Source organism: Pyrus communis, chromosome 3, assembly GCF_963583255.1.
Source record: "Pyrus communis chromosome 3, drPyrComm1.1, whole genome shotgun sequence".
In the NCBI taxonomy this organism is placed as follows: domain Eukaryota; kingdom Viridiplantae; phylum Streptophyta; class Magnoliopsida; order Rosales; family Rosaceae; genus Pyrus; species Pyrus communis.
The window spans coordinates 11812921-11824754 of NC_084805.1; the positions used below are offsets into that span (position 1 = coordinate 11812921).

Sequence of the window (11834 nt, forward strand, 5' to 3'; positions counted from 1 at the left end):
AGAAGGTCTCTGTAGTCTAATCATCATTAGATTACTTCTTCCATCAATCCATTGTCCATGGATTCATTATTTACGACATATTTCGTTCATTGAGATAGTCCTAATTAGTATCTTTGCCTTCCGATGTATAAGAGTCATATATACATCATTACATTGTCCTGAAAGGTTTCTTCTAAAGATTGACTTTCAGGGCATATTTCCAACAAGCTTTTCACCTTGTAATTCACCCAATTTCGTGCAACCTTTAGTTTATTTCTGCAATCTTGTTAGTTTTAGTTAGAATTCGTCAAAACAACCCCCATTTAGTATTTTGAGTCGTTTAGTTTAGTTTTTGTCCAAACTTCTTTCTAGTTCTTGTTTTGAGTCAGTTTAACTTAGTTTTGTGTTATTGGAGTTAGTTTAGCTTGTTTTGAGTTGTTTGAGTCTAGTTTTATGTTTTTGAGTCTCATTAGTGTGGATTAGCATCCCTTCTAATCCCCAGCCTAGAACGATCCCTACTTTCATATACTACAACTATCTAAAAAGGGTTTAATTTGTGTGTTAGTTTATATCACATCAAATTTTGGCGCCGTTGCCGGGGATTAGCAAAATTGCTAATCTCCCATTTGTTTCTGTTTTTCTTTTCTTGTGTATTTTATTTTGTTTTGTTTTGTTTTGTTTTGTTTTCTTTGTTTTAGGTACTAGTTTATGACTCAACGTTCTCAACCTATTTGTGCACATATATTGGAGTTTAACGACAATTTTGAACGAACTTTGAGAAGGAAGAGGAAGCAACCAGAACCCAATCTACCTAGTTCTAGCTCTGAATCCAAATTTGAAGAAGAAGAGGAGGAAGAACAGGACATGGCGGTGGACAATCAAACAATCAAGGAACTTTCAGCCTCGGGATTGCACATTGATGTGCCTATTTTCATTGAATAGCCTATATTTGCATTCAATAACCTAGCGTAGCTCCGGGCAAGACCGATGAGTTTGAATTGAAGTCTAGTTTGCTGCATCATATTCCCAAATACCATGGACTATCTATGGAAGATCCGAACAAGCATTTGAAGGAATTTGAAGTGACGTGCTCGAGCATGACACCAATCAACATGGATGGGAATATTTTGACGATGAAAACCTTTCCATTCTCTCTTTTGGAAAAAGCTAAGGATTGGCTCTTTAAATTAGCACCTGGAACCGTTACTTCGTAGGAAAGTATGAAGAAAGCATTCTTAGAGAAATTCTTCCCAACTTCAAGAGTCATTCTTTTGAGGAAGAGAATTTTTGGAATTCAACAAGGCCAAGGAGAATTCTTTCCAGCGTATTATGAGTGTTTCAAGACTTTAGTTGCATTTTGTCCACAACATCAAATGAAGGAAGAGCTTCTAATTCAATATTTCTATGAAGGACTTCTTCCAATTGAAAGACAAATGCTAGATGCTTCGGCAGGTGGTGCTTGGCTAACAAAACCCCAATTGCTACAGATCCTAATAGCCAATCATGCCTTGAATGCACAACAATACGAGGGAGTTAGACCAAGGGACCCACCACGGCAAACCTAAGTGAATGAGGTAAGTGCAATTACCGAAATTCAATCTCAATTGGCAAATCTCATTGTTCTTGTGTCACAGGTTGTTAATGGATCGAAAGTTCAAGGAGCAAATGTTTATGGCGTGTGCATTATGCAATGACATTCCAATGATTAATGTCCTCAATTGATAGAGAATAGAGGATGGGAAAGTGCTAATGCCATAGGATATCAAGGCCAAAATCAACCAAGGCATGACCCATTTTCTAACACCTATAATCCGGGCTAGAGAGATCATCCAAATATGAAGTAGAGGGAACCTCAACAAACTCATCAACAAGGCGGATATAGACAACCACCTCCGGGACTTTACCAAAGGCCATTCGCACCACCACAACTCTCACCACAATCTGCCCAAACAAATTCAGGTTCGTCATTGGATAATATAAAATTCTTCAAGTACTAACTTCTTTGACGTAGGGCTTACAAAACCAAGCCAAGGAGATGGGCGAATTAAAGAATCAAATGGGGCAGATGGCGGAGTTCATGGGACAATTTAGGGAACAAATTAAACTACCTAGTTCAACCTTTGTGAATCTGAATGAAGGTTTTGAAACCGCTAAGACTATCACGTTGAGAAGTGGCAAAGAGGTTGGAACCACCCCACAAACGTCCAAATCAAGTCAAAATGAGGACGAAAAGCTGCTGCTCGAGGAAGAGGAGGATGCCAAAACCACGACAAGGGTAGGACAACCCTTGCCACAGCTACCTAAGGACCACAAGCCATCTAACTCAAGTAAGGTAGGTTCAAATTCAATTATTTCTAACCCTAGTCCACCAAATGTGTTTTTTCTTAGCAGTTCAAGCAATCTAAGAAAGAAGAAAATGAAAAAGACATTCTAGAAACCTTCAGGAAAGTACAAGTCAATATCACACTCCTCGATGCAATCAAGCAAGTTCCAAAGTATGCTAAATTTTTGAAAAAAGCTTTGCACAACAAGGAAAAGGATTTCGAACAAGGAAGTAGTACGGGTAAGTAAGAATGTTTCAGCAGTTTTACAAAGAAAACTGCCTCCTAAATGTAAAGATCCAGGTAGTTTCACAATCCTTTGTGTTATTGGCAATACTATGTTTGAACATGCTATGCTAGATTTAGGTGCTTCCATTAATGGCCTGCCTTACTCTATATATGCATCTATGAACCTAGGAGAGCTTAAAAATGATGATGTTATCATTCAATTAGCTGATCATTCTAATGCATATCCGAAATGAGTTTTGGAAGATGTTTTGGTGCAGGTTAACCACTTGATATTTCCAGCAGATTTTTATGTGCTTGACATGGAAGATTCGACCCATTCTGCACCATTACCGATCCTACTTGGGAGACCTTTCATGAAATCAGCCTACACCAAGATAGATGTGTTCAAGGGGACGTTAACAGTGGAATTTGATGGCGAGATTATTGATTTTAACATTTCCGAAGCTATAAGGTATCCTAAAGATAATCATTCTTGTTTTTCTATTAATGTATTCGATTTGTTGGCACAGGAATACCTTGAAGGCCAAAATGGGGATGCCCTTGAAACAACCATTACAAGAAGAATGAGACTCAAAGACCAAGGGGCAGAACCTATGCACACTTATGGCAAAAAATGAGGACCTCCTTACCGTGCCCAATTGTGAAGAAGTGGCCGAGATGGTGGCTGCCCTTGAACCCTTGCCACAACATATTGGTAAGCCTCCAATCCCAATTCCAATTCCCGTTTCTACTAATAAGTTGTTACCCTTAGTGTTTCACGCACCTTCCCTCAAGCATAAACCATTACCGAATCATTTGAAGTATGTCTTCTTGGGAGATAAAGAGATTTTGCCCGTCATAGTCTCTTCATCACTCACGGTAATGGAGGAGGAAAAACTAGTTCGGGTGTTGCAAGAGTACAAAATAGCCATTGTATGGACTTTAGCCGACATTAAGGGAATTAGTCCTACAACATGCATGCATCACATACTTCTAGAGGACGGGGCTAAACCAACTTGAGAGGCACAACGTCGACTCAACCTTCCAATAATGGAAGTTGTGAAAAAAAAGATTATCAAGCTTCTTGATTGTGGAGTGATTTATCCAATTTTGGATAGTCGTTGGGTTTCACCGGTTCAAGTTGTTCCAAAGAAATCTGGAGTCACTGTGGTAAAGAATGCAGAGAATGAATTTGTGCTACTCGTATCCAAATAGGTTGGAGAGTTTGCATTGACTATAGAAAGCTCAATGCCACCATAAGGAAAAATCACTTCCCCTTGCCGTTCATTGATCAAATGCTTGAAAGGTTAGCCAATCATTCTTTTTATTGCTTTCTTGATGGTTATTCGAGATATAATCAGATTGTTATAGCAGATGATCAAGAAAAGACTAATTTTACTTGTCCATTTTGTACTTTTGCTTATCATCGAATGCCATTTGGTTTATGTAATGCACCAGCCACCTTTCAAAGATGCATGGTAAATATCTTTTCAGATTTTGTTGAGAAGATTATTGAAGTTTTCATGGATGATTTTAGTGTTTTTTGTGACTCATTTGATGATTGTTTTGCTGATCTCAAATTAATCTTGAAACAAGGTTCTAAAAAATGCTAGGCACTAATCGGGCGGCGGACTGGTGCCTAGCGCCTAGGCGGCTAAGCAGAGTCTAGGTGGCCTAGGAGGATTTAGGTAAATTTCTTATGTACCTTGTAAATAAGTGTATACTAATACTTACAAAAAATTATACTTGTATGAAATCCCTGAATAAGATAGTAAAAGAATAATAAAATGCGTATTTAACAAGTCCAAAAAATCCATAGCACTTGATGCCATGAACTGATAGCCTGACAGTCAATGTTTATTTAATGAGAAAAAAATTAATTTTTTGTAGATGGCAGCTAGTCTGCCCTTTGTCCTAGAAAAGATGAGTGCTCCATTAATAGCCTAACAACCTTTTTGCTTTAAGAAAAGTCAAGACTAGTTGTCCAAACTTGAATGGACAGAAACAAAAAAAAAAATAATAATAAATTAAATAGTTTAAAAGTAATCATGTGGGTGTGGAAAGAAGAAAGAGAAACTAATTCTCTCATCTTCTTCTTGTTCGTAAACACAGACCAGAAGCATTCATCCTTTCTGAAGTTTGAACACAGAAAAAATTGAAATTCCCAGACCACCTAGGCCACCCAGTCGCCCGCCTAGGCCGCCCAAGGGCCGCTTAGGCCGCCTTGGCGCCCGCTTAATCCTTGTCCCGATTTTGCGTTAATCCTGGCAATTGGCCACCGCCTAGCGCCTAGGCCAATTTTTAGAACACTGTCTTGAAACGATGCATTGAAACTAACCTTGTTTTAAATTGAGAAAAATGTCACTTCATGGTAAAACAAGGCATAGGTTTAGGCCACATAGTTTCAGAAAAGGGAATTGAAGTTGATAAATCGAAAATAGATCTTGTACGCTACTTACCCTTTCCCAATTCTGTGAGAGAGGTTTGTTCTTTCCTTGGACATGCAGGATTCTATAAATGTTTTGTCAAAGATTTCTCGAAGATTTCAACACCTTTTTGCTGACTCCTACAGAAGGATGTGCCATTTGTGTTCGATGAAGAATGTGAGAAGGCTTTCAAGCATCTCAAGGAGATGCTCACTTCGGCACCCATCATAGTTCCACCAGATTGGAGTTTTCCTTTTGAGCTTATGTGCGATGCCTCAGATTATGCATTAGGGGTTGTTTTGGGACAAAGGAACACCAAGTAGCCACATGCCATCTATTATGCATCTCGGATCTTGAATGATGCTCAATTGAACTAAAGTCATCATTTATTATGATCATGTAGCTTTGAAATACTTACTCACTAAGAAAGCCAAACCAAGGCTTATTTGCTGGATGCTTCTTCTCCAAGAGTTTGATATCGAAATCCAGGACAAGAAAGGAAGTGAGAACGTGGTGGCTAACCACTTGAGCCGTTTGGTACACGATGAGGAGCCATTACCCATCCTAGAAGCATTCCCAGACAAGCAGCTGTTGTCCAATGAGGTAAATGAGCCATGGTATGCCGATAACTGTACTTGTGGAAATATTGCCATGATTAGATTGTTCGTAGGTGTGTGCATGAATCTGAGTTTAATTCAATTTTAACTTTCTGTCACACGTATGCATGTGGAGGTCATTTTGGCACTTAAAGAACAACTTTTAAAGTTTTAGAATGTGGATTTTATTGGCCTACTATCTTTAAAGATGCTAGAACTTTTTGTATGACTTATGATCGTTGTCAAAGAACGGGCAATATAGGTGCAAAAGATCAAATGCCGCAAACCCCTATCTTTTCTTTCAAAATTTTTAATGTTTGGGGTATCAATTTTATGGGTCATTTTCCTTCATCTCATGGTTTCAACTATATTTTACTTGTGGTTGATTATGTATCGAAATAGGTGGAAGCAAAAGCCACCCGTACTAATGATTCCAAAGTGGTTGCAGATTTTGTCAAAACTAACATATTTGCCAGATTTGGAATGCCAAGAGTACTTATAAGTGATGGGGGTTCCCATTTTTGCAATCGAACCATCGAGGCACTGCTTAAGAAGTATAATGTCACGTATAAGGTTTCAACACCTTATCATCCTCAAACAAGTGAGCAAACCGAGGTTTCTAGTAGAGAAATCAAGCAGATTTTGGAGAAGATAGTTGGGCCAACTTGGAAAGATTGGAGCTTGCGTTTGAATGATGCATTGTGGGCGTATCATACAGCCTATAAAACACCAATTGGGATGTCTCTATTTTGGTTCATCTATGGGAAATCGTGCCATCTTCTGGTTGAGTTGGAGCACAAAGCTCATTGGGCAGTTAAGACGTTCAATATGGACATAGATGTAGCTAGTCTTCATCAAAAGCTTCAATTGAATAAGCTTGAGGAGATTCGGAACGAGGCTTATGAGAACGCTCATATTTACAAGGAGAAAACGAAGGCATTCTATGACAAGATGATTCGTAGTAAGACATTCTTGTAGGGCAGAAAGTGTTGCTTTTCAACTCCTGCCTTTGATTGTTTCCGGGTAAGTTGCGTTCTAAATGGGTTGGTCCTTTTTTTGTTACTAATGTCTTTTCTTATGGTGCAGTCCAAATTCAAAGTTTAAAGACAGGACATGAATTCAAAGTGAATGGACACAGTTTGAAGCCTTACTATGAGTATTTTGAGGAGCATGTTGTGAAGGATGTACCTTTCCATGCTGTGGACCCTAAGGGAGCTTAAAATGAGGTATCGTCCGGCTAGAAGACGTTAAAGCAAGCGCTTCTTGGGAGGCAATTCATGCATTTAAATAAAGAAGACCTAAGAATCTCCGGCTCCAAAACCAAATTTGTATTCCTTAACCCTACTCTTTATTGTTTTTACCTTGCCATAATTGTCATGTTTGTTAGTTGTGCTGTTTAATTGTTTGTGTGTGAATCTATGTTTGAAACATTGAGGACAATGTTTGGTTTAAGTGTGGGGGTTGGGGGGGGGGGTTAATGGATGCTTTCATGACTTTGTTACTCACAGTTTTTAAGTGTTTTTATTGTGTTTTGAAGTGTTTTAATGTATCCTATAACAGAAAATCCGAAAATTTTGAAAAAAATTAGAAAAAGCTTGAGAAAATACAAAAAAAAAAAAGAAGAGTCGTTTTTGTTTGTTTGTTTGTGTCTTATGGTACCTTCCATCACAATGATGAGGATTTAGTTTTTAATTGCATGACTGTTAAAGAAAGTTACAAACATGGGTGGAAGTTTGATATGCTCTTTGGTTTATGCTTAGATGTAGTTGTCATTTACGAATTCACATGTAATCACAAAGAAAAAAAATCAGTTTTTGTAACATGCTTGAAGGAAGAAACACAAACTAACGCTACAACCCTGAGAGACTTATGCCTATACTTTATTTGGAGAGTTATTGACCTGTGATGTTTTTGTTTTCTAAAGCCGTTGCATAATCTCATTATTTCTTTGCTTGGTTGCTACCTAGATTGCGTTTTCATTATTTTAGTTCCAAATACTAAAACTTATGCCCGTTTCATTCAAAGCATAAAATTGATTGCATAACATATAACAAGATGAAGTTGTTTAGTTAAGCCAGAGCCAAAAAGCCTTACCCTTTGCATATGTATTGTAGGTTTCCCCTTGAGCCTTATTTAGCCTCTTTTCTTTGTTAGCCACATTATCCTTACCTAGCCTAGAATAGGACTATCCATACCCTTGTTCTTAAAGAATAGTGGAGCATGACTTAGAGGGAATTCCTTTTTATCAACATTATGCAAAAAAACAAGTGTGGGGGAAGGTATTTCGTTGGAATTCTATGAGGTTGTATGTTTTGTGTGCCAAAGAGAACGGGCACAAAAGGGAAAAAAAAAGGTAAAAGAAAAAAAAGAAAGAAAAAGAAGAAGAAGTTGAGAAAAGAAAGAAAAAGAGTTGAGAAATAAGTGAGAATGAACTCACAAGTACTGGTTGTTGAAGAAAGGGTCCAAAAGTTTGAATTGGCCCTAAGTGTTGTGTGAATCTCCCATGGGTGTTTAAAGTTGATTTCTACAATCGAAAGTTGAATTCTAAGTGTTTATTTCATTACTTTGCTTACTATCGCTTTAAGAACTTTTGTTTATCCTTACCTTTCTTTGTTAGCCAACCTTAGACTTCTATCTTGATTGTTATGTGGTTCAATATATGGAGTTTAAAATTGGTATGAGCATATGGTATCCCTGGTTCTCGCGTCTAATTAGTGGCAATCCATTCATGAGATCATACACATGTTATATTAATAATTCCAGAAAGTGCCTTCTTTGTTATAACATATGTGAGTGCTAGTCTACATGTTTACATCAATCTTCTCACATATACCTAGTGTAGGGAGTGTAGTCAGAAAATCTGTATGAAAATAGAGAGTATATCCGGTGAGGAATTGAGTGAATTCTCTAAGGCATGTTACTACATTCAAAATGTTGTTTTAATTGATTAAATGCGAGCTAGTGAGTGGTGACTATGGTTAAGTGTATACTCAAGAGTAAAGATGGCTAAAATCTGTGGGAGTAGTGATTTTTAATATGTCATGTTTCATTGGAAATCCTTGAGGCAAGTGTTGGAAAGTTTAGGTTGTGTTTTGTTTTCTTTGTTTTGCTCAGGGACTAGTAAAATCCAAGTGTGGGGGAATTTGACAGGAGCATATTTAGGCGACTTTGTTAGCCTATTTCCTTGCATTAACTCAGTTAGTTTCTATTTATTAGAGTGTTTTAAGCCATTTTCGTGTGTTTGTAGGTCTAAATGGCAAAGTTGGCAAGAAAAGGAAATTTGGAGCATTTTAGCGCAGTTTTGGGCTTGGAATGGATAACACATGCATGGAGGAAGGTGGATGGACGTTTTTGAAGATCAAAAGAGGCTATGAATGTGCTTAACATCTGGAAGAATTGGTTCAAGCCATTGAAGATAAGGAATCAGCTAAAAGGAAGGAACATTATCCAAACCTTATCTTATCTTATCCTAACCTAATCTCATCCTAGCTTAATTCCAGCTGTAAAATGGCCTCAATTTCATATTAAATCACCTAAATATTTGGTTCTAGAAGCCCTATCCCTTGCCCTAGATTGGTGTCGCATATCCTATATGTTGTCATTCTAGAAACCTGTCACAATATTCCCTTTCTAGAAGCCCTAGAATCTACCGCACACTCTCCTTATTCTCCTTGGTTTCTGCCATGTAACTAATCCTTTTTCCAATACAAATCTGCCTTACCCTATCCTTGTTCTCGAAGGATTTCTGCTGTGAAACCCTAGCCTATAAATACATAGCATATCTGCCGCATAAGAAAGGGAGATTTTTAGAGAGAATTTCAGAGAAAAATATAAAGAGTGCCGCAACAAGGAAGGAAGGGGAGAAGGAGTTTTGAGCCGTGAACTGCATCTAAGGATTGTGCAATCTACCATTGGAGTGCTGGAGCGTTTCTGGGTTCTTTGTATCCTTATGGAGCGTTTCTGGGTTCTTTGTATCCTTAGATTTAGTTCAATGTTTAAATTAGATTGGTTTTGTTTAATTGCAAACATGTGGAACTAATTTCTTTTTAGTTAGAGGTGAATTCAAAGCCATGAACACATATGTGATATGAATTGATTTCCTCCAGTTATTGTTTCGTAAAACATGAATGCGATTTACTTATCTTTTTTATTAATAACTTATTCTTGTATATTGATTAAGGGTGCACACTTAGTTTGCATGCATGAATCTGATGCTAAAATATAAGGGAATTTCACCTAATAGTTATGAACTTATATTTATAAGTAGTGGAAATCACTAGTCATGATTGTGTTAAGTAAATCCATGGCAGGAGTATCATGCAGTTCATAGTTACGAATGTCTTGTCAATGCTTATGATTTTCATAGAACTTAATGATCTTTGATATGTATCTCTATCATGCAGTTCATATAGGGAACTTGATAAGAATAATTTGAATGCATTGCTGGGTCCAATTCAATGAATTTAGGAAAATCTAAGAGTTAATTTGTGCAGTTCACAATTAATTTTGGGCATTGTCATTCATGGTTTATAGGAATAATAATTGGAAATCGATTTGTATGCATATGTGTCATGTGTGGAGAATGACTCTCTAACTAGCTTTTCACCCTTTAATTCACCCAATTTCGTGCAACCTTTAGTTTGTTTCTGCAATCTAGTTAGTTTTAGTTAAAATTCATCAAAACAACCCCCATTTAGTATTCTGAGTCTTTTTAGTTTAATTTTTGTCCAAACTTCTTTGTAGTTCTTGTTTTGAGTAAATTTAACTTAGTTTTGTGTTATTTGAGTCAATTTAGTTTGTTTTGAGTTGTTTGAGTCTAGTTTTCTGTTTTTAAGTCTCATTAGTGTAGATTAGCATCCCTTCTAATCTTCGGCTTAGAACGATCCCTACTTTCATATACTACAACTATCTAAAAAGGGTTTAATTTATGTGTTAGTTTATATCACATCATAGTCTTGAATCTTAAGTGGCACAACTCCTAAGGTGCCCAAAGTAGTGACTTTCCCTCCATCCGCTATCTTGACAAGAAAAGAATGAGTGGTATCCAACTGCCCACTAATTTTCTTAACTAATGATAGGTCAATGAAATTATGTGAGCTCCCTGAATCAATGAGTATAACCACGGAACAATTCTTGATCAGACCACAACCCTTCATAGTTTTAATTGACTTAGGAGGAGGGGTCCCAAACAACGCACAGCAGTTATTTTAGGTTCGAGATTTACTCCTTCTATCTGTTCAGTTTCCTCAGGGTCTCGAATATCAATAAGCAATAATTGTTTTTTCTCACAAGAATGACCTCTACTGTATTTCTCTTTACAGTGAAGACAAAGACCATTTTTTCGACAAAATTCCACCTCTTTAGGAGTTAATCTACGCACATTATCATATTTGTTCTTAACATCTCCAGCATGTATATTAGTGACATTGTAGAAAGGAGATTGCACAGGATTAACACTATAAGAACGAGAGAAAGTTTTAACCTTTAGATCCGAGAGTTTGGCACCAATTGCTGGGCGTAGGCAGTAGCTTCCAAGACATCCTTGGGCTTCAAGATCTTGACATCATGCCTTAATTCGGCCTTTAAACTTCCAATGAAGCAGGATTTCAAGAGAGAAGGGTTCAAATCTCGAGATCTGTTAGCCAACCTTCTGAATTCCAAAATGTAATCCCTTAAGAGACCTGTTTGTCTCAACTTTACCAGACTTTCCTCTGAATCTTCAAACTCGGCAGGCCCGAATTCTTGACATAAAGCTTTGGTGAAATCTTCCCAATCTGGGTATCTTGCAATGCAATTAGCCCATTGGAACCACTGCAATGGCTCTCATTCGAAGTGAAAGGATGCCATTTTCACTTTCCTGCAATCTTCAATGTTGAAAAAAATCAAAATAGTGATCTTCTTTATAAATCCAACTCAAGGGATCATCGCCATCCGCAAATCTTGGAAATTCCATCTTAAAAAATGGAGGACGCTGAATCGCCGTATTGGGAAAAGTTTCTTGGCGATTTGGAATGTTGCCTAGATTCAGATCGACCCCCATTTGTCGCATCAAATCGGACTGTGTAGCGTCGGACGATGCACCGACTGACCCATTATCCTTCGAAGACAATGCATGCAATTGCTGCAAGATCAGATTGTGAGTTGCTCGAAATTCATTTCTTGATTCTATGAATTCGATTCTTGAGTCTTTGAATTCTTTCTGGAAATCGGAAAATTAGGCTTCGAGAGCTGACACTCGAGACTCCATAGATTTCCTGGAAGCAAGGCGAGGCATACACGAGGAA

At 37.6% G+C, this 11834-nt stretch overlaps 2 protein-coding genes across 2 annotated transcripts; both read left to right on the forward strand.

The window, feature by feature from the left end:
- The first annotated feature begins 2044 nt into the window (after positions 1-2044).
- Positions 2045-3116, forward strand: LOC137728172 (uncharacterized). Its single transcript, XM_068467040.1, has 5 exons — positions 2045-2254; positions 2371-2542; positions 2661-2737; positions 2807-3000; positions 3059-3116. Exons 1-5 carry the CDS (start codon positions 2045-2047, stop codon positions 3114-3116), a joined length of 711 nt encoding a protein of 236 aa, XP_068323141.1.
- A 2291-nt stretch (positions 3117-5407) lies between these two features.
- LOC137728173 (uncharacterized) lies at positions 5408-6528 on the forward strand. The gene is made up of 2 exons (XM_068467041.1): positions 5408-5557; positions 5953-6528. Exons 1-2 carry the CDS (start codon positions 5408-5410, stop codon positions 6526-6528), a joined length of 726 nt encoding a protein of 241 aa, XP_068323142.1.
- Positions 6529-11834: the final 5306 nt, after the last annotated feature.

Bases quoted from the DNA above. Each gene is read 5' to 3' on its own strand.
- LOC137728172 (XM_068467040.1), top strand. From the start codon at position 2,045: ATGGCGGAGTTCATGGGACAATTTAGGGAACAAATTAAACTACCTAGT. The intron at 2,255-2,370 runs GTAGGACAACCC...TTTTCTTAGCAG, and splicing joins ATGCCAAAACCACGACAAGG to TTCAAGCAATCTAAGAAAGA. The intron at 2,738-2,806 runs GTTATCATTCAA...GTTTTGGTGCAG, and splicing joins GAGAGCTTAAAAATGATGAT to GTTAACCACTTGATATTTCC.
- LOC137728173 (XM_068467041.1), top strand. From the start codon at position 5,408: ATGCTTCTTCTCCAAGAGTTTGATATCGAAATCCAGGACAAGAAAGGA. The intron at 5,558-5,952 runs GTAAATGAGCCA...GTATCGAAATAG, and splicing joins AGCAGCTGTTGTCCAATGAG to GTGGAAGCAAAAGCCACCCG.